At 38.7% G+C, this 27,096-nt stretch overlaps 1 protein-coding gene across 8 annotated transcripts in view; it reads left to right on the forward strand.

The window, feature by feature from the left end:
- LOC135100563 (large proline-rich protein BAG6-like) overlaps positions 1-26,072 on the forward strand; it is a 31,465-nt gene extending 5,393 nt beyond the window's left edge. For 4 of the 8 annotated variants that reach the window (XM_064003563.1, XM_064003569.1, XM_064003562.1 and 1 more), the window contains exons 5-23: positions 1,250-1,410; positions 6,270-6,439; positions 6,541-6,884; positions 8,043-8,273; positions 9,144-9,319; positions 10,127-10,300; positions 11,124-11,619; positions 11,903-12,131; positions 19,315-19,486; positions 19,886-19,939; positions 20,629-20,877; positions 21,096-21,257; positions 21,516-21,710; positions 22,530-22,629; positions 22,771-22,901; positions 23,463-23,756; positions 23,935-24,117; positions 24,891-25,047; positions 25,289-26,072. In XM_064003563.1, coding sequence (XP_063859633.1) covers positions 1,250-1,410; positions 6,270-6,439; positions 6,541-6,884; positions 8,043-8,273; positions 9,144-9,319; positions 10,127-10,300; positions 11,124-11,619; positions 11,903-12,131; positions 19,315-19,486; positions 19,886-19,939; positions 20,629-20,877; positions 21,096-21,257; positions 21,516-21,710; positions 22,530-22,629; positions 22,771-22,901; positions 23,463-23,756; positions 23,935-24,117; positions 24,891-25,047; positions 25,289-25,488 — 3,878 coding nt within the window. In that variant the 3' untranslated portion in view covers positions 25,489-26,072. The remainder of the gene's footprint in view (positions 1-1,249; positions 1,411-6,269; positions 6,440-6,540; positions 6,885-8,042; positions 8,274-9,143; positions 9,320-10,126; positions 10,301-11,123; positions 11,620-11,902; positions 12,132-19,314; positions 19,487-19,885; positions 19,940-20,628; positions 20,878-21,095; positions 21,258-21,515; positions 21,711-22,529; positions 22,630-22,770; positions 22,902-23,462; positions 23,757-23,934; positions 24,118-24,890; positions 25,048-25,288) is intronic. The other 4 variants (XM_064003570.1, XM_064003568.1, XM_064003564.1 and 1 more) reach the window with 3 other exon arrangements.
- The last annotated feature ends 1,024 nt before the right edge of the window (positions 26,073-27,096 follow it).

The following is a 27,096-nucleotide window of genomic DNA, read 5'->3' on the forward strand; positions in this document are numbered from 1 at the left end:
AAATCCACAAATCACATGATTTATGGAAGTGTCATCTCAATGTCAGATTTCATAAAGAGTGAATCATGAAGTTAACTTGCCTCACTTTTTCCATGGACTGCTCACACTGTCTCATGTGACTGCACAAAGCGAGCTTGAAGTGGCTGACTTACTTCTTGACAAAATGTTCACTACAGAACTGTACCAAAAGCAGCAGGCCACCTGCATTAAATTGCAAATTCACAGGGTATTAAAACGCTGAATTACCATCACAGCACCAGAGTTTGACTTTGAATTCAACTCTTCAGTATGTGCTGAGGGGAAGGGCTTTTTGGGTCTTGTCTTGCATCTCAAGATTGTTGCAGCTACAAGGATTAGACTTTTCAACCATGAGGGCATGCCTTGAAATTTGTCAACTTAAAGAGGTAATGTTTTTTTGTTTGTGATTGTCTAACAGATTTAATGAGTGTTGAAAATGGGACTGTCATACAGTTTTTGAGTGTTAAGTTTGAAGTCTTTATTTATATGATCACCAACATCTCACCTCATATGTTTCACTGTAGGTCAGTGCACCTCACCTTAACTATTTCACTGGAGTACATATCTGCCATTAAAACAATATGACTTGCTTTGTGATGCATAAACTTAATCTTAACCTGATAGAGTTGAATGGTATCTAAGATCCTGATATTAACTAAAATAATATTGGTTGTGAAGTGCATGTAGAATAGGTTTAATCTTGATATCTGTTTGATAACTTTTATGGCATTTGGCACTGTATAAGACTTTAGTTAACTAGATGCTATTCCTTATGTGACATTAGTACTTTAGTTTTCCACCCTTAGCATATCACCATCTGAAGGCAGAAAGATGATCTGAAAGTTAATGAAATAGAATAAGTTCTTTAAAGACTTCATCAAACGGGAAAGGGAATACTATTCATGATGCCTTTGTGAAGGCTTAGTGGAGGGCAGTCTCCCTTCATACAAGTTATAACAAATATATTGCATTTGAAAGTTAGGCTACTACTGTTGGTGCCATTACTACCGCCACTTGCCATGATCTGACCATTTCATTGCCACCATCACTACCAACAGCAACAAGAACAGGTCTAGCCATCCTCTCATCACCACTATTAGCTGTCCAGCAATCCTCTCTCTGACTGCACCTCCTCACCACCTTTACCATTACTACCACACACACACACACACACACACACACACACACACACACACACACAGTCTAGTCACAATCCTTCTCCCATCCACAGCCCTGCCTACCCAGGGACCAAGTTCATCCGGAGTGCGGCTCCATCAGGCACGCACCATGCTGGACCGTGCTGCTGCTGTGCTGGACCGCCTGGACAGACGGCTGCAGGTACAGCCCTCAGCAAGTTCACCAGAAAATGATAAGGCAGCGGGCACAAGTCAGGTAAGGGAGACCATGATGATGCCTTCACCTAATATCTCGTTTTTTATTTATTTTTCATTTTCATTTAATTTTTTTATCTTTAGGTATCTTGTACTAGAACATAAGAACTTAGGAAATAAGGGAAGCTGCAAGAAGCAACCAGGCTTACACGTGGCAGTCCCTGTATGAAATATACCTACCTATTTCCACCTATCATCCCCATCCATAAACCCGTCTAATCTCTTAAAGCTCCCTAATGTCCTGGCACTAACAATACGATCACAGAGTCCATTCCACTCATCTACCACTCAATTTGAGAACCAGTTTCTTCCTATCTCTTTCCTAAGCCTAAATTTTTCAAGCTCGAACCTGTTATTTCATGTTCTATCATGGTTACTGATCCTAAGAATTTTGCTTACATCCTCTTTGTTATACCCCTTATACCACTTAAAGACTTCTATCAGGTCCCTTCTTAACCTTCATCTCTCTAAAGAATGTAAATTTAACAGCTTCAATCTTGTCTTGTAAGGAATATTCCTCATCCCCTGTATCCTTTTAGTCATTCTCCTCTGTACTGATTCTAATAGACCTATATCTTTCCTGTAATGTAGGGACCAGAACTGCACAGCACAGTCTAGGTCTGACCAGTGCCAAGTATAACTTTAATATTACTTCGGGCCTTCTACTTTTAACACTCCTAAAAATGAATCCTAATATCCTATTTGTCCTATTTCTGGCCTCTATGCATTGTTTTCCTAGATGGAGTTCAGAGCTAACTATAACTCCTAAATCTTTCTCATACCCTATACCTACCAGAGTTTCGTTGTTTAATGTGTACCTACTGTGTGGGTTTCCTCTACCTATGCTAAGTACTTTGCATTTATTGATATTAAACTGCAATTGCCATCCGTCTGTTCATTCTTTCATCATATCTAAATCTGCCTGCAAGGTGATGGCATCTGATTCTGACCTAATTAACCTACCTATCTTTGTGTCACCTGCAAATTTGCTAAGGAAATAGTTCCCAAGTTAGGCTTTCAGATTGAATGGGGGAGTTTTTGGAACTAATCCACCAGATGTCATTCCTAGTGACATGAGCTAAAATGTTGTTATTGTAAATTCCATGTGCATACAGATGCATAGAACACTGATTGATATGATACTTCCAAAATTCTGCTTTGACTTTTAAATATCTTGTATGGATAATTTGAGAGAAGTTGGTTAAAAGAGATATTTTTTTGTGATTATTTAATAATATTGTTGTCAATATTCTAAATGCAGCATTTTACAAGTTTAAAATCAGTTAATTTTGAACAATGAAAAAATAAAAAACAAGACTACTAAATAGTGTGACATTAACATACTCAGTAGCATAGTGATATGTTGATATGGTTATTTCCGTGGGGATTTTAGCATCTCTTTCACAAAGCAAGTGATAGGCAAAGTAATCAAACACCAAAACAAACATCTCTCTGGCATAATGGGAGAGGAATACAGGAAGTCGCAGGTTCATGGAGCACTTAACTTCCAAAGTGGAGCACATTCCGACTCTCTTCCCTTTTTCAGAGATCTCCATTTTTGGAGACTTCAGTGTTCACCACCAGCTTTGGCTTTCTTCTCACTTCACTGACCATCCTCGTGAACTAGCCTTCAACTTTGCTATCCTCCACGACCTAGAGCAATTGGTGCAACACCCTACTCATATTCCTGACTGTCTTGGAGATACGCCCAACATTCTTGGCCTTTTCCTAACCTCTAATCTTTCTGCTTATGCTGTTACCCTCTCTTCTCTGTTGGGCTTCTCCAATCACAATCTCATATCTGTATCTTGTCCTATCACTCCAGTCCCTCCTCAGGATCCTCCTAAGTGGAGGTGCCCCTGGCATTTTGCCTCTGCCAGTTGGGGGGACCTGAGGAGATATTTTGCTGATTTTCCTTGGAATGACTACTGCTTCTATGTCAGAGACCCATATCTGTGTGTTGAGTGCATAACAGATGTGATGGCATGGAGGCGTACGTTCCTCACTCTTATTCTAGTGTCTGGCATGGAGGTGTACATTCCTCATTCTTTCTCTCGACCTAAACCTTGGTTTAATACACCCTATTCCCATGCTATACATGAAAGGTGACCCACAAAAGGTACTTGAGCTTTCCATCACCAGAATCTCATGCTCTTTGTATTTCTGCCCAGAACCATGCCAAGTCTGTTCTCCAACTAGCCAAAAACTCCTTCATTAATAGAAAGTGTCCAAATCTTTCAAGATGCAACTCCCCTTTTGACTTCTGGCATCTACCCAAAAATTTCTCCAATAACTTTGCTTCTTCTTTCCCTGCTTCATTTCAAGCAGATGGCGCCACTGCTATCACATCTATCTCTAAAGCTGAACGCTGCTCAGACCTTTGCTAAAAACTCAACCTTGGACAATTCTGGGGTTATTCCTCCCTCTCCTCCACTCTGACTACTTCATGCTACCTATTAAAATCCTTCACAATGATGTTTTCTATGCCTTTGCAGGCCTAAATCCTTAAAAGGCTTATGGATCTGATGGGGTCCCTCCTATTGTTCTGTGAAACTGCACCTCAGTGCTTGCACCTTGCCTAGTCAAATTCTTTCAGCTCTGTCAACATCTATCTTTCCTTCTTGCTGGAAGTTTGCTTACATTCACCCTTTTCCTAAAAAGGGTGACCATTCTAATCCCTCAGACTGCTGTCCTATTGCTTTAATTTCCTACATATCTAAAGTTTTTAATTTATCCTCAACAGGAAGATTCTTAAGTATCTATCACTTCACAACCTTCTATCTGATCGCCAGTATGGGTTCCGTCAAGGCCGCTCTACTGGTGATCTTCTGGCTTTCCTTACTGAGTCTTGGTCATCTTCTTTTAGAGATTGGTGAAACTTTTGCTGTTGCCTTAGAGATATCAAAAGCTTTTGATAGAGTCTGGCACAAAGCTTTAATTTCCAAACTACCCTCCTATGGCCTCTATCCTTCTCTCTGTAACTTCATCTCAAGTTTCCTTTCTGACTGTTCTATTGCTGCTGTGGTAGATGGTCACTGTTCTCCTATATCTATTAACAGTGGTGTTCTTCAGGATTCTGTCACGTCATCCACTCTCTTCCTATTATTCATCAATGATCTTCTAAACCAAACTTCATGTCTTATCCATGCCTACACTAATGATGCCACCCTGCACTTTGCCATGTCTTTTCATAGACATCCAACACTTCAGGAACCATTTTTGAAGGAAGGAACACTTCAGTACCATTTTTGGGGAACTCAAACATAACATCCCCATCTAACCTAACCTAACCTAATGCTACTTATACATATAAATGTTTTCCCCGGCACTACACCAGTTTCACTTTTAGTCTAACCTAGTTAGGTTAGGTTAGGTTAGATGGGGATGTTATGTTTGAGTTCCCCAAAGATGGTACTCAAACGAGCAATGGTACTCAAACGAGTGGTCATATCCCTCACCTACTTTTGACATTCAGTACCATTGTTGAATCTAGTTTTAACTTACACGATCAGATAAAACTAGATTTAACTAGTTAAACTTTGATATTTCTAGTTATATCAAACACATTAAGGTATAACTAGTTTTGCCTAGGTAATACTAGTTGTTCACCAACACATTGAAAATACCTATTTAAAACTAGTTTTGACTGATTCCGGGTTTTGACTGTAACATGTATATAGAATGACAGTGTAGGCATATTTGATATTATTCCTGTGTATGAGAAAGGGACATGTCTGGTGTTGCCGCCTGGTGACACTCACTGGTTTGCCAAACTCTCCACTGATTCATTGGATATGTCAGATTTTCTCAATATGAAGCATATGCATCACTTACTGAGTTTGATTACATAACTTTGTATTTATTGATTAGTCTGGGAATTTTAACTTGAAATATAACCATGAATGGGTGATACCTTTCATCATGATCTTATGATGATGACTGAAGGATATTCAGATATTACTGCAAATTGAAGCAAAGGCTTTGGATATTTGTAGTTTTTTTTTTTTTTTTTTTTTTTTTTTAATAAGGTATGAATCCTAAAAGTAAAGCTGATTGGAAAAATCTTCATTCATTAGTCAAAGACTATGAGCAAAATTTTTTGCTTCTAACAGATTTGTGAAAAGGGAGACAAGAACATATTTGTGAAAAGGAAGACGAGAAAAGTAGTTCTTATTCTTTTGAAGTTGTACATATGTGTGTGTGTGTGTGTGTGTGTGTGTGTGTGTGTGTGTGTGTGTGTATATATGTATGTATATATATATATATATATATATATATATATATATATATATATATATATATATATATATATATATATATATATATATATATATATATATATATATATATATATATATATATATATATATATATATATATATATATATATATATATATGTATATGTACTACTTCTAAAAGGATAAGGACTACTTTTCTTCAGTGTATTAGTGGCTTGTTGAAATCGAGAGTTTATGTCAAAAGTCTTCATGCATTCCTCTTCATCATCGTTATTTGAAAAAAAATAAAGGAAAGTACGAACATGCATGTATTTTAAAAGGTTAGTCTGACATACAACAGTCTCATACAAAGGTATGTCTTGATTTAGATTAGTGGATTATGCATAAAGTTCCATTTCCAGTAAAATTCTTGTAATTATCTTTGCTTATTGGTAACATTGTATATCCTCTGCAACACATATTTAATCACTAGTTATACTTATTTTTTTTTTTTTTCTTTAAATAAGTTTTGCTTTTCTTGAATGCATTTCCAATGTGGGGACTGGTTAGTTGAAAAAGAAAAGATTATAATACTCCTTTTTTAGGTAAAGTGATTAATTTCTGAAATTATATTGCTTGCAGGGTGCAGAAGCAGCAGCAGCAGAAGCAGGTGCAATGGAAACAGAATCAAATGAAGAGAGCCAGCCAAGCAGCAGCACTGGTGCAGAGGAGGCCACTCCCTCAACCTCTGCCATCACACCTCCCACTGAAGAAATGGAAGCACTCTACTCCGAGATGGATGCCCTAAACAAGTTCGTAACTTCCTCAGAATTTACTGGCTTTTCTTTCAGTCTTCAAATAATGATTCATGGTAAAGGTAAAGCAGAGATTCAAGGTAATTATTTTCCTTCAGCATGGACCCAGCAACACTGATTCCTGCACCCCCACCTCCCCCCATGATGGGTGCAATCAACGGCAGTCTGGCTGGTGGCCTTGCACAGGCAGCCTCTGCTGCTGTTGCCTCAGCCCTCTCTTCTCTTGCTCGAGGAGGTGGTTCTGCTCCATCTGTCCCCACCACTACCACAACCACAACCACCCAGCCGTCTACAGCCGTGAGCGGTACACCCCCAGCCACTGCCTCTGCCACGAGTGCCCCCACAGCAGCCACCACCACCACTACCAGCAGTGGCATTAGCAGGAGCACCGGTGCAGTTCCTCAGGGTAGTGTGCGCAGCACACTTACTATAAGAATTACCAGTAAGGCATGAGTATTACCTTCAGGCAAAGCAACAGATATGTCATGTCATGGGAAACATTTCATCAAGATGTAAAGTTCCCAAAAATGGTGTCCCAAGGTTTTTTTGGTTACTTGTGCTTTTGATTTCCAGGACACATTTTGATGGAAACACTATTTCTGTGTTGAAGTACAGTCATTTTGCATCCACAATTGGACAGTTTGTTTACATCCCCAACAGACATGAACAATATATGCTGATGCACACGTTTGCTTTTGTAACTAAAGGATTTCTTTTCAAAAGCATGCTTTCATGGTATCTGTGAATGTGTGTGTATAATTATTTGTCTTATTTCTTTATTTTTTTTATTATTTATTTACCCTAGTGTGTCAGATTAAATTTCTATTCTCTATATTTATTCTTTAAGTTTAATTATTTATTTATTTATTGTGTTTATTCATTAATTCATTTATTTCTCTATTTATATTGTTGTGCTTGGCTCACAGCTAAGAGGTCCAGAGTTTGAATCATGAGCCATGTGCAGACAATGTGAACTTGTCATATTTCATTAGAAATCTTGAATGGAAAGGACAGGAAGTTTGCACATAACTTTGCTGCTTAATCAAAAAACATCCGTTGAAAGCCTGACTCATGGAAACATGGAACGTGCTTCTTGTGTTACTTGTGATTGTGGGTTTTTTGTAAGATGCCATAAATATAATTATTAGTTTTGATCTAATGTAAATATCTACTCGTTCTCCTGTAATGCTGGAGGAAGAGATTTGTGCTGGCATTTCTGTTGATTAGAGCTAGAACCATGGTACTGTAGGGAGACCATGGCTGTGTGGGACCCAGCGACACCAGGCAGGCATGTGTGGCTGTATGAAGATGAATGGTGTGAGTGGCTGTGTATTTCCCTCTTAAGGCAATCTGTATTTATCAGTATGTTGTGTTTTCTTGTATGTAGTCTATGTCTTGTTGTTAGAGGGAATGTGAAGGTAGTGGGAAGATGCCCTTATTACAGACTCAAAAATTTCAGAACAATAACTGATGGGAAGTCACATATGGAATTGATTTAGTAGCTTAAGTTTTATTGATAAAAGTCAATGAATTAATGAAATATGAATAAGTTTATTTTATTACCAAAAAGATCACTAACACTTGATCTTGTTTTCTGTAGATCCCTGGTCATCAAATTCAGAATCTAGCAGCAGCAGCACCACAGCCACTACCAGCACCACCACTTCTTCTCCCTCTAACACCAGCAACACTTCAAGGAGTTCCAGCACAGTACGTGCTCCTGCACCTGCTGAGGCGACCACCAGTGAGAGCAGCAGAAGCAGGAGGAGCTCAGGCAGTCAGGACAGGGCTAGCCCAAGCAGCAGCAGTGCTACAGCCTCAGGTCCCTCAGGTGAGAAATATGTTGGTTTATATACCAAGTTGACATCCTTGCACATAGAATTAAAGCAAGCCACACACACACACACACACACACACACACACACACACACACACACACACACACACACACACACACACACACACACACACACACACACACACACACACGAATAGGTGAGCCTCTTAATGTGTAGCCCCTGTTCACTTAGCAGCAAGTAGGTACAGGACGTAACCCGAGGGGTTGTGACCTCGCTGGCCCACTGTGTGGTGTGACAGTGGTCTTAGTCCTACCCAAAGATCAGTCACTATGAGCTCTTGAGCTGTTTTTGTAGGGGAATGGATGGCTGGGTGACCAGCAGACGACAGTAGGTGAATCACACACACACACACACACACACACACACACACACACACACACACACACACACCAAATATTTACTAAATTATTTAAAATCCATGTAAGGACATCCTCTCTAAGCATCCTTGTACATGAATTTGGCTGCTTTGTTGAGGTGAAAAGTAACATGCTGAGAGACTGTTTTGCAAATTGGCATAAAAATGAAACTACAGGAATGCCCAGAAACTCCAGTATGTGACTGATGTATACAGTGTTGAATTCATCAGAACAGTTTTATTACAAGTGAGATTCAATTTCTCCTATGATTAGTCAAAAATTTTTTTTCAATGATTTTACAGAAAGCTTAAAGATAACTAGTTTCCTTTTGTTTATACATTATACATTTGTACACTATAATTATATATTTTTGATATTTACAATTCCAAAATGTGGTAGAGTGCTTGTATGCTTATTTTTGCTTTATAAGATTTCATAGAAAGAATATATCTCGGTTTACTGTAGGTGTCATATTGGATGTTTCAGAAGGAACTGGTGGGAGCAGCAGTGAGGGAGGTGCTGGCATGGTGAGGCTGGAGCACCCTCGCTGTGCTGTCATGGTGGAGGTGCTGGATCAGTACACACAGATTCAACGCCGGTTGGAGCCGTACTTGGCACGCTACTACCAGGCAATGGCTAATGATCCTGTTTTTAGTGATGGGGTAAGTATGACTGTATCACATTATGATAAATTTATTGTTGCAGCTAGAGAGGTCTTAACTATGTCATTTATAAGGATGGAGAATTCATACAGTTGAAATATCATAATCATTGAAATTTATCAGAGACATGATGTGAAATTATCATAAGAGTTGCTGCCAAGTGGGTATAGTGAAGAGGCAGTATTTTCAATCCATTCTCCTTCATATACTTTGTAATGTTAGTACATTTTCATAGATGAAAGTAACATGGAAGGTGCAGGTAACATTAGTTTGTTTTTTGTTTCTATATGCATGCTAACTGGGTAAAGTACAGGAAAGAGGATGGTTCTGTTAGACTGTATTAAGGGTAAACTAGCTTTTCTATTGGGATTTGCAGTGAAAATTGCTGGATGTGCTATATGACAATGTTGGGTAAAGTGTCCTGTGTTAAGTCCTGCTGGTAGTGAAAATACTATGAACTATTGCATTTTTGTCTGAAATTGCCTCACAAAGCATTCATGATAAAAACCCTCATTGGTAAAACTTAACTGCTTGGCACATGCTCTACAAGGATGCCTATCCTTTAGAGGTTAATGTACAGAAAGAAAGGGAGAAAAGACACCTCCAATCTTTCCATTTATTAAAATTACTTTCAGGAATTGATTTTATGTATTAATTTTCTCCACAGGTCAGATTTTTGGTATCACATGTTTGTAAATGTGATTATTTTTAATACATTATTATTATTATTATTATTATTATTATTATTATTATTATTATTATTTATTTATTTATTTATTTATTTATTTATTTATTTATTGTTTTCAGGAGGCTGATTCTCTGCAACAGCAACAGTGGCTGCTGTGGCGTGTGTCTGAGGTGCTTCACTTTGTGTCCCATGCCATGCATGCTATCAGTGACATCATGGTGGACCTGCGGCGTGCACCACCCCGTCAGCTGCGTGCCCGGCCAATTATCATCCAGCAGCCAGCACTTGTCCAGGTAGGTCCCGGAGGTGGCTGTCACTTTTAGTTGCTTTCTTAGTACATTGATGAAGTAGTTTGGCAAGGCAGACTTGTTGAATCATAGATGTTGGTAACTGTTGGGTTGAGTTAAGGGATGCAGTAATCCATGGGTTTTGCATTTTATAATTACAGATATAATGATTTAGATTACTGAAGTTTTATATAACTGTTTATTGCCCATCTTCAGTGACAAAGCATAAAATATTTCTAGCCTCTTGTAACAAAATTGCACACGTGCACATACACTTCACGTGCACCCACAGGTGGGCAGGATTATTAGTATTCCATGTATGAGGGACCACACATGTATAAGGAAGAAAGGGCAGGATTGCTAATCCTGTACTGCCAGACAGCAAGATTGCAATGCCTTGACTATTGTCAGTGCTTGTTCTTGGTTCTGGCTCATCATGGTTTTGGCTAGGTTTTAATGACTGACACCCCTTTCTGATGCCAACCCTCCCTATACATCTGGACTTAGGACTGGTATAGAGTTCTGCTGGCTTGCACTACCTGTGGCTGGGATTGCATCTCCTATGGTGGTTGTCTGTACTTATTCTCAGCTAGGAAAATGGGTATTACACCATGTAGTAATTAAGAGTTGTCTCACTTTTTGCATTAGCCATCTATTCACATTACAAAAAGATGCATGCTGAACCAAGGAGCTGTGACCTTGCTGTTGGTAGGAATGGAGGCCCTTCCTCCCTGTGTGTGTGTGTATGTGTATGTGCAAATACATTTACAGGTGTACATATCTTGTTATTTTGTATTTCTAGAGTAACTAAAACCATACCATCTCTCAGGCACAGATCAATGTGACCACCAGCTCGGACCCGTCACGAGGAGGCATGAGTGTTTTCAGCAGCAGCCGACCAACTACCACCACCTCCCAGTCCTCCTCCTCTGCCAACCAGTCCTCTTCCACCACTTCTTCCCAGACCACCACCACCACCACCACTAATGTATCATCCTCATCTACCTCCTCTTCCTCCTCCTCCACTTCTACTTCCTCCATGTCAACCAGCACATCAGCAGATCCCTCTTCCAATTACTTGCTGGTGTCTGGGCCAGCCACTGCTGTGCCCTCAACCACCACTACCACACCTGCTTCCTCCACCCCATCCACTACATCCACCACCACAGCCTCTGCTGCTGCCCCTCAAGCCCGCAACTTGGCATCCCTCCTGAACTTGGGTTCCATGCAAGGCTTTCCCATGGATGGTGGAGACCTGGTGCTGATGGAAGTGGGGCCTCATGGCATCACTATTGACTCAGTGTCTGCTGAAGGAGGCAGTACAGGTATTTGTATTGTGCTTTACTTCACACTTTAGAAAATTACCATAAAATCATATCCATATTGATAGGATAATTTTTTTTATGCCATAAATTTCTTATCTGACAATAAGGGACTGGATGTCATGACAAGCAAGATTTGTTGTTAGGTTGAAGAAATATAGTGTTCAGTTAATTGTTTTGCCACACACCCATTCTCATTTCATTCTCTATAAAGTCTTTTTATGAATTGTAATGTCAGTCATCCTTGGAGTGTGAATGTTCTAACCACTTGCCCTGCCATCTACAGGAGGATCAGCACCACCTCCTGAACTGATACAAAACCTGGTGTCCTCCATCACAAGCCAGCTGGGGATGCACATTGGAGGTGCTACCCCTTCCACCACTGCCCCAGCTTCCACAACCTCTGCTGCTGCCTCTTCAGCCTCTGTCTCCTCCTCTGCCACCTCAGCCACCACAGCCAACACAGGTGTGCCCAGTGCTGGCCCAGGACGCAATAGTCAGGCTGCTGGCAACAGGTTAGTGTTGCATTGTTATAAAGACTTTTGGGCAGTGCAGTAACAACTTTCAGTGGAAATCTGTCTCCTATTGTGTAGTTATCAGAGAAATACTTTAAACTGAGTAAGGGATGGAACTTGTGTTAGATGTTGCTGCATCTTGAGCCCTCAGGAGCTGCATCTCATTTCAATAGTAAAGGGTAAAGATTTTTCTTTTGATGTTAGTAATCTTACATAATGGATGATGGAGGCACTCAGTTTACCCTTTTCACCTTGATTAAGGTCAGATTTCTCTTATGCAACCTTTACTTAAGAACTTTTTTTTACAAGTTTGCTTTCTAAAGCAACTTGGTGGGAAAGAAGTGATAGAACATCTTTAAGTTGTTCTGATTGAATTGTATTGTTGTTCATATTGTTTTTGTGGTACTGTAAGATGCTTCATGGGGATTTGGGAGTGGTTTCCTTTTGATTAATGCCATAATATCCGATAATAGACTATTGAGTTTGTACTGAACATTTTTTTTTTTCTCCCATTTTTTCTCCCATTTTTAAGATGAACATTGTATAGAAAATCTTTACATCAAAAGTAAATCAGGAAGGTGTGCCAGGTTTAGTTTGTTGACTTGTCTTCCCTCATGGCTCTGTTTGAGCTCCCATGGAATGTTAAGTATGTTAAGTACACTAAGTCCTTAGTTTGATTATAAAAAAGAAATAACAATAAAGATAATTGTAATTTTAAAAGGGCGGGGCGTGGAGTTTATGGTAGAATACCAGTAGTTGCATTAAAGAAAAGAAAATAGGAGATGGAGTGGGGGTTGCATTATAAATATAGATCATGTCTTGAAAGTGTTATGATGCATCTGGAATAGGTGGAAAGTTAATAAATTCACTGGAAATATTTCATAGAAATGTCACTACATGCATTATATTGCAAGGAGCAGCAATTGAAAATTTCACAGTACACAAGGATATTAGATACTGATATAAGTTGTTACCTTGGCTGTTCAATCTTTTTATGATGGAATTAAAGAAGGAAGGAAAGTAGTTTAGTAGTGCTGAAGTAGAAATGTGCACCAGTGATATGAAAGGAATTTATGTTTGAATGATTGAGAATTACTGTGTTCAGTCAGCAATGAAGAGATGAAAACCCAATCTGGTTGATGAAATGCTACTACATCAGTAACACTCATCACCACATTTACTATAAGGGGTTACAGTTTCCTCTGAAACTGTTTGAACTTATGTGCTATGCCTACAAGTCTGAGCTGTGCTCTTAAAATATAATTCTGTGTATACTAGACTTTGCTGATTATGTAGATCAAAAGATCAGTAAATGTTGGTGAATGCACAATCATTATTCACCTGATTGCTTTCCATAAGTGGGTGACAGTAGTGCTGGGCTTTTGGCGGTGAAAATATGGACTCAGTCCATTTTTAAATCTTATTGTAATTCCTTCATACTGGATCCAGTCTGGTATTCAGATTTTGATCTCTCTCTCTCTCTCTCTCTCTCTCTCTCTCTCTCTCTCTCTCTCTCTCTCTCTCTCTCTCTCTCTCTCTCTCTCTCTCTCTCTCTCTCTCTCTCTCTCTCATATTCTCTAATCATTTACTATGTACACAAGAGTATCATGCAAATTATGAGATCAGTTTATAGATAATAAAAAATAATGGCTACCAGTGGAAACAGGTTCTTTGCTTATGGGCTCCTGTGTCTTGACCTTTAAGACAGTAATTAAAAATTATAGAAATTAGTGCTTCCCTAAATATTACACATGAAAGCTTTGAAAATACAATGATGCAAAACTGTAAGCTGCCTAGTTTGTTGTAGACATGGTTAACTTATAAGTTTTAAAAGATAGAAACAACAGCACCAAGTTAACAATGTGACTTTTTCTGTACTGTTTTTACTTGCTTCATGGCTGCCATGAATGTCCTCATTGTCTCCTGTCACAACTCATTGACAGTTATGTTTGTTATTTTTTTTCTTTGTTTTTGCTTTAACAAGAGTCCTGCAGGCTTAAAATAAAAATTCCCGTAAACTACTCCCATAAATCACTCAATTTGGATTGCTGTTAGTTACTGGGAAATCTGTTTCCAGTGTAGTTCTGTTGTAAAGACTCAGGCCTTGTGATTTTAATTAATTAATTTAGTCCAGGCCCAGCACTCAGTGGCTCTTGAGAAAAGATTAATGCAGAAAGGAAGTTCCCTGAAAAAAATTGATGCATAACTTGAAAAAATTGTTCTTCTGTCTTCATATAGGTTAAGAGGCTGAGACATAAGGAATGTTTATGGGTGTAATTGTGAGTGTGAATGTGTGTGTGCACTTGCTCACCATGTGATAGCTACCCCATTTGCAGGATAAGGAGATGATGTGAAATATGATCAGATGTATCACATTGATCCAGGTTTATATGACTAAGTAGGATTGGTCAAGTTCATGAGTGAAGAAAGATTCTTATGACGACTGTATATAAGAGAGTGGTATTGAATTATTCTTTGTATGCTTGAATTCATGTGTCATGAATGATAATGTTATGTGCCATGTATTATATCATGTCTGTAAACATGTATGTCATTGGCCATTGATGACAGATACGTGTCTTAGGACTGCATTATTGATATGTAATTTTTTGTTGATACTACAAAGGACATTAAAAGTTACATAGCCATAGGTACGCAGGTGCTAGCTATGCTGCCACAGATAAAAACAGTGATGATTCATTGTAATTGAATGTATGTTATTTTAAAGTTTCATTGAAGAGAAAGGGTTAGTTCACTTAATCTTTCTATGGGAGCTTGGCTGTGTGGGAAGAGGAGTCAGCATGACATGGGTCTTCAGGAGTGACTTGCCAGCAGTGTTGTTGGCCTAGTATTACAAACTTATGAAAACTAAAGGAAATTAACTAAGCCTTAGAGTACCGTTGGTGGTGGATTGGTCATTCATTCAAAAATTATGGAAATAGAATATGTACAGAAAATTGTAAATAACCTGAAATAATACAGTATTTATTGCTTGATGAGGATACATAGTGGTAGAGGATTGTTTCTTGCTGATTAGTTTTCACCATGTCCTTTGTACAGTGCCACACCACTCCTCTAAACACTTTCCATGCCATTCTTTCTGGTTTTCATGCTAGCTCACAGTCTGCAAGACCTGGCACCTGGTAAGCATGGATGCAGACATGTTGCTTTGACACTGAAATACTGACTTTGAATACAACATTCTGCAAAGAAAGTTTTTAAATGCAAGTTTTATATGAAACACCATTGAAATGCTTGATGCAATTAAGGGCCACACTTTATATATATATATATATATATATATATATATATATATATATATATATATATATATATATATATATATATATATATATATATACACAAACTCTTGGAAATTCATTCCTTGAACAAAAAGGTTGCTGTCTGAAGATTTTCGTTGTTATGGAATGAATTCTAGATAGTGTTGCACATAGGAGATTCATAGAGCAAGATGCATGTTTACCAAATCAACTAATGCTTTATGAATATAAAATTGTGTCAGCAGGAACAGGACCTCATAGATGGAGGGCCTCAAAGGTAACAGAAAAAGGACATCCTTTACCCAATAGAAAGTAGATGTCCCATTGGGTTCACAAAGTTGCTAGTGGAGCTTGGGATTTAATATAGACATTTAAAGAGGAAGTGAAAGGTTTTGGGTCAAAATGTCAAAGAGTGAAGGAGTAAGAGGATATATAAAATGGAGAATATGAATGCATATGCAAATGCCAAGGAGTTTTTAAGACTTGGTCAGATATTGTTAGGTGTAACAGTGGAGAAGAAAAAAAGTATGGTGGATGGAGGAGATTAAGCCATCAGGGAAAATGAGATCCATACAAAAAATAATCAGAGATGTCAGAATGAATGGAAAGCCTAGGAAAGGAAATGTAATTGATATAAAGGGAGGGTGAAACAAGTGTTTGCAGGAAGTAAAAAAAGAGTGGGTGAAGAGTTTAGATGACTGTTAGATAAGTATGAGGAGGATAAAAGGCTATTTTATGAGAAACCTGAACATGAAAGAATTGGAAAAAATATAAACAGCAAAGGAATTGAGGTGTAAGATTTGGATGGAAGAGTACCAAGACAGAAGAGCTGTGGAAAAGACACAAATAAAATGTTTTGAATACCCAATGAATGTAGGCTGTTGTAATGTGAATGGGAGTGATGGGTGATGGTGTTAGATTGTATGAACCTGAGAAAACTCAAAAGGTAAGATAAGAAGACAGCTTGGAATGAAAAAAAGAAAAGAAAATCAGTATTGGCTGAGTGATATGTGGCCCTTATTATATAACAATGTGTCTCACATGACTATGGTAGATCTGGTGTTTGCAGTAGGTGGTCTGGTAAAGTGGGAATACATTATTAGAGTAGGTAAAGGGAAAGGAAGAAAGGAAAAAGTTTCTGAAACATCATATCTCATAGACTCAGACACTTAGTACCAGGTCTGGATCAAATCAACATTTTAGAATATTCTTGGCTCATCCAAGTAAAGGTTGGAGAAATCCAGATATACTGGATACAAAAATATTTTTGATAATTTTCCATGGGTGTTTGCAAGTCTGAAGGTGTGAATATATGAATATTTAGAAAAAAATAAAAATATTTTACTCCACTGAAAGCAGAAGTAGAGGCAGAGTGTAACATTGGGAGTATGGAGGCTAGTGTGTCAGTAAGGAGGCAAGTGTGGCAGGCACATCTGGTTATTTTGATGGATGAGAGTGGGAGGAGACTCACATCTGCTGTTTGTGTTTAAATGAAAGTTTTACTGATCCAAGATATTAGTTGTGCTGACAATGGAGTTCTGAATTTTTGAATGAGTTGAATGTTGATTGAAAGAGCAAGATAACATTTTCAATAGATGTATACATTATCATATTTTTATTGTAAAGCTGGTTATAATCAGTGCACTGGAGTGGATCTGGGGTACTGGAAGAATTGTTGTATTTTTTATGTTTTGCTGCAGGAGTCAAGCACTAATCTATAGATTTACTGAAAAATTTTTCCGTCTTTTTTGGACATTCACTCTGTAGATAATCCGGCAGGAAAAGGGTGAAGGAAATTGCTGCAAGACCCAGAGTTTTGTTCATTATTTGTGATAGGCTGACTTGTTATTTTTGGCAGAGTGGATGACCCAAAGCAGGAAATACAACACTGATACTATTTATAGAATGCTTAATGGATTTGGAGATATTTTATCAACTGCAATCATACTGAATAGAAAGAAATATGTTTTCTTTTGATCATCTTGATAATATTAATGATAAAGATAAGATATTGTAATTGCTGTAAATCCACTGATTCACGTTTGTTCCCATCATACTTAATTATTTCTGCATACCCAGGCCAGTGGTTTGATCATTTGTGCATGCACCTTTATGACAGACTGAGTATTCCAGGACATTGGTATTTTCACAGTATATAGTGAAATTTTACTCCATAATAAACAGTCAGTGTCATGGACTCCCAGTAGTTTTGCTCCTCATGAATATATGAACATGGTAACACTACTAGTATTGCTTTCTCACAGTGATTGATTTATGTGCTCTCATCTTTTGGGAGGTATAAGAAATTTATTTTGTATTCCATACAAGTCTTCTGGATTTTACTGGTACAAGTAATCTGTTATAATACAAATAAATTGGGACCATGATGGTAAAATAGTTAATTTCCTTTACATTTCTAAAAAAAAAAAAAAAAAAAAATGGCCAGTCAGTACTGAGAGCATCTACCAGTAAGTGTGTAACCTTGTTCACATGTCCTGAGATGGCAGGGCTGCTGGGACAGTCACTAAAACTGAGTTGGAAAATTCTGGGGAGGCAAATGATGCAGCGTATTAACATTGGCCCTTGTAACAGAGAGCCATTTATCACAAGTTCATAGACCAAAGAGGTGGAACTGAGCTTTATGGTAGGAGAAAACAAAGTGTATCACTGCTGCTGCCACCACTGTTGTTGAAGTCTATGGCAGTGAAATAGAAGCAAGAAAGATTCAGGCTGAAAGTAAGAGAGAGATAGTGATGATGAAGTGATGTGTTGCGAATGATTTATAAGGGAAGGGAAAAGTGTGTTGAATTATTTTGGTTTATTTTAGACACTTTATCAGATGTTTTTCCACGGTAATCTCAACTTATATTATCTCTAATGACAATGTCTCCAGAGCTTCCTCCAAGTGAGTGGACATCCCTTTTTGTGCTCACAGGCCTTGCTTCCTGCAGTATTCAATAGTGCCTTGTCAAAGAATGTAATGATTGGAAAGATCAGAAAGGGAAGAGAAAACTGTGAAGGAAGGACTGTGGGTAGGGCTGGGGACTTACTTGTCATGGTCACTCCTTTGGAGCATGTTTCTACAAGGAGGAAGACTACAGGGATAGGCATAGATAAAGCTCACAATATAGATTGTATTAGATCAGCATGTATTCCACAGGATGTCTCATAAGGAAAGTCACATATCCACAGAAATGAAAGACAAGTCATTCTAAGTTGGAAACATTCTATGTCCAGATGCTTTTAATGCCATGATTTAGAAGTTACAGAACATTTAAATATGAATGGAATCAATAGCAAGTGGCTACACAGTTCTGTCTTGCAACATCCAGCTGATTGCTGTTGTCATATGGAGTTCATTTTTTTAGCTTTTAATTGCTACATTGCTATATTGCATTCTTGGATTTCATTTAATCTTTATTTATGAAAAGCTTGATGTGTAGTCAAGTAAGACCATCAAGATGGCAACACCCACCTTTGTTGACCATCTTCCCTCCCTCCTCTCCATCACCAACTTATCACATTCATATTTAAATGTCCTGTAACTTCTAAACCATTGTGTTAAAAGTATTTGACCATAGAATATTTGTGACTTGTGAAGAATGGCCTGGTCTTTCATTTCTATGAATGTAACTTTCTTCAAGGGACACCCTGTATACTGTTTTTACTGATATGCTTTACTGGAGTGGTGATGAACACCAGGCTATTTTGTTACCTATCTGGGTCATACACCACATGGAGGATGATTGTAGAGTGTGACAGAAGACAGTGGCTGAGGATACTGCATGTCACAGGCATCACCACCACACAGGCTCGCGTAGACAGAATCCTTGAATTCAACTGTTCTGTTACACTCGTAAGTTAATGTGGATGTGGCTCTAAAAGAATTTTTCCTGTATTAGTGGCACGAACACAACCAACGTGACCCAGACGAGGGTGACCCACCGGCCCCACGTGCACGTCACGCCCCTCAACGTGCCAGGCATGGGAATGAACCAGTTTGACCCATTCCTGCCGTGCCAGAGTCATCACATCCGGCCGGCCACTCGCAGGAGGCATCAGGCACAAACACAGGTGAACTTTTTTTATTTATTTATTAATTTTATTTTTTTTATTTATTTATTTTTTTTTTGCTTCACATTACACACCTGAAGAAATTTCATTGTGCACACACTCCAAGAACTGCTGTTATGGACGGGCCATTGGCTGTGGCAGAGTGGGCAGTATTTCTTTGATAGGGTAGGTAAAGATGAATAGTAGGTGTACTTGTTAATCATTATGGCAGCTCATGTTTGCAGTCACTGTAATCCAGTGGTGCATGCAATGCACTCATTGGATCATGGGTTAAGCATGTGCCACCCCCTGATGTCAGGTTTTAACTTAAAGTCATTGTAGTTTGTTTTTTTAGAGTGTGTGCACATTTGATATTTATTACACAATGTACAATTCAATATTGCTGCCTGTTTTGAGCAGACCCAAGATGGCAGCAGCCCAGTCCAGAGCAGGAGGAGAGCAGCAGGTGCCCAGGTGGGTCACTCTTGGGGAGCACCAGCACCCCTTCAGAGGCTGCCTTTACTGATACCATCAAGCTGCCTACCAATATATGCACCAATAAAAAATGGCCATCAAACTTTATTCTGTTCTCATTGTGTAAATTGAAGTTAATGTGAGATGACAGTGTACAGCTAGGAAAGTGTGGCCCACGCTGGCAAAATGACATGGTGCATATAAATGTGGAGTGTTTAGACACACTGAGACACTCAGGAGTTTGTACCTCCTTCCCTGGAATTCAACAATATATTGTAGGCAAAATATTTTTTATTTTGCAAATATTAATGAAATTCTTCAAAATTTTGATAAGTACTAGACATTGATAGAAATGACTTTATAGTGAATAATAATGAATAAAAAAATTGAACAATAATTGAGCCAGCATATGCACTAAAATTTGAAACCTATTTCATCATGTAATTGTGAGAAAGAACCAATTAACTTGGCTTTGTCAGATGTAAGCTTTCTTTCAAATGTAGAACTTTCAGGCAATATTTTATAGTACTGTTTGCAAATTTTAGGTACAGGACGAACACCATGCAAGGATTCATGTTTGCATTCTGTAGATTTTGCATTTATCTCCTGTAGCACTAGAGGCAAATATAGTGTATGAATGTTTTCCACTATAATGAAGTTGCATAGACTGAAGAATAAGGAATTTCCAGGCCCAGGAGGGTGGTGCCTCCCAGAGTGCCCAGGCCCGTCCCCAGGTGGGCGTGTCACCTACAGCATCCTCAGCCAATCCTCTTGCTGTGTTCGCCAACCTGATGGCTGAGGCATTTGGGGGCAGGCAGGCGGCAGCTGCCCTGCAGGGTGACCAGCAGCCACAACAGCAGCAGCAACAGCAACAATCCCCTGCACCAGATGCCAGTGAATCACAAATAAGTGACCAAATGTTTGCTCAGTTAGTGCAGGTTAGTGTGTGCAAGAAGATACTTGTTGAAGTATTCTGAATTATCCAAAAGTTGTAGTTGAAGTGCTTAATACAATTATTTTTACAGTTTTATGATATTTCAAAACCCTAGTGCTATGTTTTTTTTATTAAGTACACATAATTGCTCTCAGGAAGTTGTACCAAAAGTTGCCTCATCCTGTGACATAATTTGTAACAAATGTTTGTCATCTTTTTCAGGGAGTCATGTCACAAGTCTCAGGCTCCCTCAATGCAGAAGGTGGTGAGGGAGACAACCAACAGTCAGGTGCTACACTTCATGAGTTCCTGCAGCCCTTTGATGGGGGCATGTTTAGTGAAGGGGAGGAAAACTCACTTTTCTACCAGCTTTTCAACACAGTGGTGAGTCGTGTGCTGTAATTTGATGGGGCACTTTTAACTTTGTCCTGTTGCTTATGGATCAGCCAGCCAACTTTCTGATCTGTGATGTAGGTTTTGTGACAGATCATTAAGCATAAATTATAGGAAGTAAGTTTGGTCATGGTGTTCTGATCAGTTTGTTGAAGATCTAGCCACGGTATGCTATTAATAATATTTTGGATGTTTATTTTAATATATCTGGCAGAGCTGTGTTGAATTGGATTAATTTATTGTTTCCAGGCTCTGTCATTGTCTATTGGGGATCTAGTGCAACTTTTCTTTGGGCGGTCAAGAACTGTGAATCAACTGCGAGCACCCCTCCAGCGGTTTGTGAGGGAGCAGGCATTGCAGGGGAACCAACCCACAGAGGAGAACCTCAATCGTGCCATTGATAACATTCTGCAGGACCTCCACCCACATCTGGTCCTCACGGCAGTAAGTCATATGTCATGTTCTTTGTTAGGCACCAGAAAGCTAGGGCTTAGTGATGGGATTGTGGGTACACATTACTTGCTACAAGACAGTTCTTGGTATTTTAAGTGGCCTGCAGATTTACCACTTTATAATTAACTATATGGCATAAAGAAGACATGATGTTATATGAGATTTTATATATATATATATATATATATATATATATATATATATATATATATATATATATATATATATATATATATATATATATATATATATATATATATATATATATATATATATATATGTATGATAGTAGGATGTGGGAATGTGAGTAATGTGTGTAAGGATACCAATGTCTGTGTGTGTGTGTGTGTGTGTGTGTGTGTGTGTGTGTGTGTGTGTGTGTGTGTGTGTTTTTCTGTTGGCTTGTACTTATTTATCATTAATTGAATTCTTTAAGAAAGTGTTATGAATAAAAGAAACAGTTTGTTCCCTTAAAAGAACAATAACATGAATGTGTAATGGTTAGCACAGGCTTGATCTTGGTTTAGATCCCTGGTGTTGGAATCTCTAGCAGAACAGAAACTTGTTTGGACCAGTTTTTTTATGCAGCAGTCCTTGTTCACATAACAGAATAAAACACAGATTATAAGCAAGGTGTAAGGACTTTACCAATATGGAACCATAAGTTTTTACCTTATGTGGGTTTGATGGGGGTCTCTGAATATATAGATTTGCTGCAAAAGTTTTGTGTTTAGAGCTATGAAAATTATTATGCTTCTAAAGCACAATGATTCTTATGAAGAGTATTCAGTTTAATATTACCATTTTCAGGGTGAGGCACGTGTCCATGAAGGGATAGACTATGTTTACACGGTTCACAACTTTGTGAGGCATCGCTTACATGACATCTTCAACCTTGTACTGAATCACAGTGAGTATTACTTTAGTGATATAATTTTATGTAAGACTAACAATTCTGTCAGCATGTTATACAAGGAAAATGTGCATTTGTTGTTACTGGCACCATGAACTATTATTATTATTATTACTATTTATGTTGCTGCTCCTCCAGCTGATGAGGAGACCTTTGGACCGTCACTTGTGTCCTTGATGAGACGGACGGTTGGAGAGTTCATTGCCCTTTCCCTCTACTGCTTCTCCGATGGTGCTCAGGGACTGGAGAGGGTCCTGCAGGAGAGAGTGGTAGGTATATTATTACCTCCTACAATAACTTGAGAGAATCTTTTCTTTTATTGGTCTTTAGATATTCTACCATATTCCTCTTTCTATAAGTCTTATCTGTTTGTATGTGACACTTAGTCTTAAGGACTCTACAGAAAGTGGCTATAACAGTAGTGATTCTTAGAAACAGATGTCATATATGTGTAAATGAATAGGTAAATGGTTCAAAGGTGAGAAAGAGTAGATAGATATGTACAGACAGGTGAAGCTTGAAAGAGAGGACATACCTGAGTGCTAAATTGATGTAATCATGTAGAAAGAAGAGGAGACAGTGATTTAAAGGTCTTAAGTAAAAGTTTTTAAGTTTAGGTCAAGACTCAGTGAAAATGAAATGGAAGATATGGTATTCAAATAAAATTGAGCTTCATAGGTCTAAGCATCCAGAAGGATGAAAGATGTACATAGAAGAGAACTGTTTCTCCATAAAAATAGATTAATATATGCTTATGCTAGGTATACTCAGGACATTTTTGTTTATGGTAATATTTTGGTGTCTCATTGAGCCTCCTTGCTCTCATGCAGAGGTCTATCATGTCCGGGGTGAGTCCAGCCATCCAGAACTGGTCCATCAACACCTCAATCATGCAGCTGCGCTCCATGATGAGCCGCCTCACCATAACAGATGACTACATCCGCCGATATGTGGTGTCTCCAGACGAAGGGCGGCGGATGGAGGATGAGCACAGCCGCCGGCAACGTGCCAATGAAACCGCCAATGCTAAGCCGCCACAGCGACCACTGGCACCCACCACAGAGAGCAGTGTCACTGGGAACAATGTGGTGCATGTAGCCCCAGCCAATGGTCCCACTGTGGAGGTGAGTGTGTGTCAGATTTTTTATTTTATATTGTGTCTTGTATAGACATGGTCTCTTTCATTCCTCTTCAGTAGACTTGGTGACATTGTTTATCCACTCATTCTATAGATGATCACATTTTATTCTGAGTTGTTGTTACAAGGAATTATTAATGTTCATCATTGTATTGTGTTCACAGCCCATGGAAGTTGAGGAAGTTGGCTGCATGGAGGAGGTGACAACCACAGGTTCAGAGTTAGAAATAGCTGTTGAGGGAGCAACTGGAGGAGCAAGTGAAGCCAAGGAAGAGGAGACTCTGGTAGAGGAGCCTCCCATCATCATCACTGACAAGCCACAGCCCTGGCACTCAGCTGTTCCTCAGGTAAATTGTCTTCCCTTAGCCTATGCATTGCAATGAATTGGTACTATATCCTTTCATTGAGGAATCTTCACAACTGTATCAGATCCCATTATTCTCCTGTGAAACATCCCATGCTTATAATTTGTATCAATTAATTAAGAACACTGTCTGAGATGGTCTGTCTCATATTTTCACAGCAATGAAATTGAATTCAGGGATATAACCATTGTCATTAAATCCAGAATGGCAAAAAAATACATGTAAAGTAACATTTCAAAAATCCTTCTCCAGTTTTATCAAAATATATCAACAGAAAACTGTACCTAAAGGCATCATGCTTCTGGTGTTGCAGAATGTTCTCAAGCTCTGCCTTTGCTCAGAAGCTATACATTTTCTGTGAACCACTCATTCTTCATCTTTGCATTTTCTGGGGCATTGCCATTCATGGATTGTTAGTCCTTACTGTGAACACCATCATTATCATGTTAACACCAGCATTTGTGGGCACACAGTCATGTGCCTTCCCCAATTCCGTAAATGTAGCATACTACACTGTTCTCTATTTTGGCCAAAATTTCCATACAGCTTTTCATATCTACACATTTTCAAATAACTTGCAATATTATTTGCTAGTTTCAGTATAATTACTATCACTACAAGGCAGTTCAGATATGTCAGTGGTCTCTTTGACGGGGCAGGTTGGGTGTAGTGTCTGCATAAAAACAATATAGTAATTAGACATAATAAAACTTGCTAACTCAGATGTGTATGTAACCTTCATAATGACTTTTCAGGATTGGATCCCAGTGATTACCAGAGATGTGGAGCGTCAGCGGCGAGGTGTGCCAGACACAGGCCTCAGTGATGCCTACCTCTGTGGGATGCCACTCAAGCGCCGGAAGCTGGCATCCCAACACAAGCCACATGGATCTGTGCAGCAGGTCATTCAGGGTGAGTGGCAGCTTGTCTAGAAAACCAAACTCTGTACTTTTGGTTTACATATTAAAAAAAAAAAAAAAATGTATTGGTTCATTTTATTCAAGTGAAGTGCTGTTAATATTAAGTCAGTGTTGCAAAGCTCATGTGGCAGTCCCATTTAGTGGCTACATCATTTGATATCTCTTACTTCATGTGAATATTCTTATAGAGTGTAATGGCTTTGATATTAAGATTTGTTTTTCTCTCTGAGCAGACACACTCCGGCACTGCATGCGGGGAGCCGGCATCAACAGGGTGGTGATGGACAGTGTAGTGGGAGAGGCAGCCAGTCAGCTGGGTGACTCCTTCGTGGGCCACATGCGCACATCCCTCAGAGACAGACTCAACCACAACAAAGACTTCCTCCCTGAAAAGTTTCCCAAGAGTGAAGAGAATATACGGAAAGGAAAATAACTCCTAGGTTTATTTATACATGGGGATATGGGTTCGTTGTTTCTTGCTGGAGAAATGTGTCTTGATTTAAGTTAGAGACAGATGCATTGTTGTATTGGGTTGAAGAATTGTTTGACACTCATGTATGGTACTCATAATGTACAGTGCTTTGGAAAGGACTCAAGAAGGAAGGCAATCCCTCACTTAATTGTTGTAATATATATGCAAATAACTAGAAAGTGTCATGAGGGACATGTTTTACTTATATATGCAAGGCACTACTGAGAATATATTAGGGGTAAGTGACATCATATATTTGAGTTTTCTTTCTGACACAGTATTTGATCATATAATTCAGAATGTTCCTGGAAAGCTCTCACCCAGGACCTTGTTCATGCTTTTTTGCTGATGTTTTCATGCCAATGCCGAGCAATTCAGCATAGCAGGAGGCCACCACCTCTTACACTGTTTGAGAAGAAATAGTAAAAGGAGAGCAAACTTATGTCAGGCTTTTTAAGCAGTGTATTTCCTTTTAAAATACATATTATAAATTATGTTACCTCCTTAATTCGTGATGGTATTAAAGAATAAAACATGTCCTCTAATGGCTTACCTTTTCTTTCACCCCTATCTAAGCAAATAGCAGTATTGCAGAGATTAAGTAAGGTTGTGATTTTCTTCACCACCTGATTAAGAGGGCTTTTCATCCAGTGAGATCATTGGGTGGGTTAAGTTTATGATAGATTTCACCATGTATGTTATTTTCCTATAAATGTGTTTCTTCCAAGGTGGATTTATCCAAAACTAATCTAGAGGTGGTTGGACTTGCCATCACCTATACTTTGTTAGGTGACCCTTTAAGCATACATGTGCGTGGCATTCCACAATATATCTTGGTTAACAACCTGGCAGCAAAACTAAGTAGTAATGAGTCTTAAATGTGAAAGAAGAACGATATTGTATAGTAAGAGTATGCTCAAATCCCGTTTTCTCACTATAATGCTGCTTTTAATTGGTTTAATTTTTATCTCTAGAATGTAGGGTATGTGTGACCTTTCTTCAGAGTGACAGCCAAGCCACCATTCCTCACCCAGGTCACATATTGACTGCTTCCTTATCAGTCTCATGAGTCCCGTGTTTAAATCGGCTAACAAACTACTCATGGCTGCTATCAGAAGTGCTATGTCAAGGGAAGGTTACTGCGTTTGGTTGTCCTAAAGCTATCATTAAAAAGTTATGAGATTGTTCAAAGCCATGAGCATGTTAACAGTAGTCAAGATAAAACTGAGAAGTTTGAGAATTGGCCCCAGAATCCTCAGCACTGCATCATCTTACACTTCTCGACCTACACATCTGATGTCACCTAACAGAGCTGACATACTCACCGCTATACCTAGTCACTAAGTAGTAAAGGAGTACATGGTCATAATTTCATGAAGTGTTGTAAAGTCATATCATAGCCAGTGTATTTTCGTCCTAAGAAGAGATAGCTAGACTGTAATAGGACGGAACTTAATTTGCAGAGCCTTCAGGAATGCTTGAATACAGGCTGGCCTTTGTTTATTTATTTATTTATTTTTTCAATGGCTATATAGGAATGTCCCTGGTTTCATATGCATCTTCAAGTTA

The sequence above is a fragment of the Scylla paramamosain genome, chromosome 5 (assembly GCF_035594125.1).
Source record: "Scylla paramamosain isolate STU-SP2022 chromosome 5, ASM3559412v1, whole genome shotgun sequence".
Taxonomy (NCBI): Eukaryota; Metazoa; Arthropoda; class Malacostraca; order Decapoda; family Portunidae; genus Scylla; species Scylla paramamosain.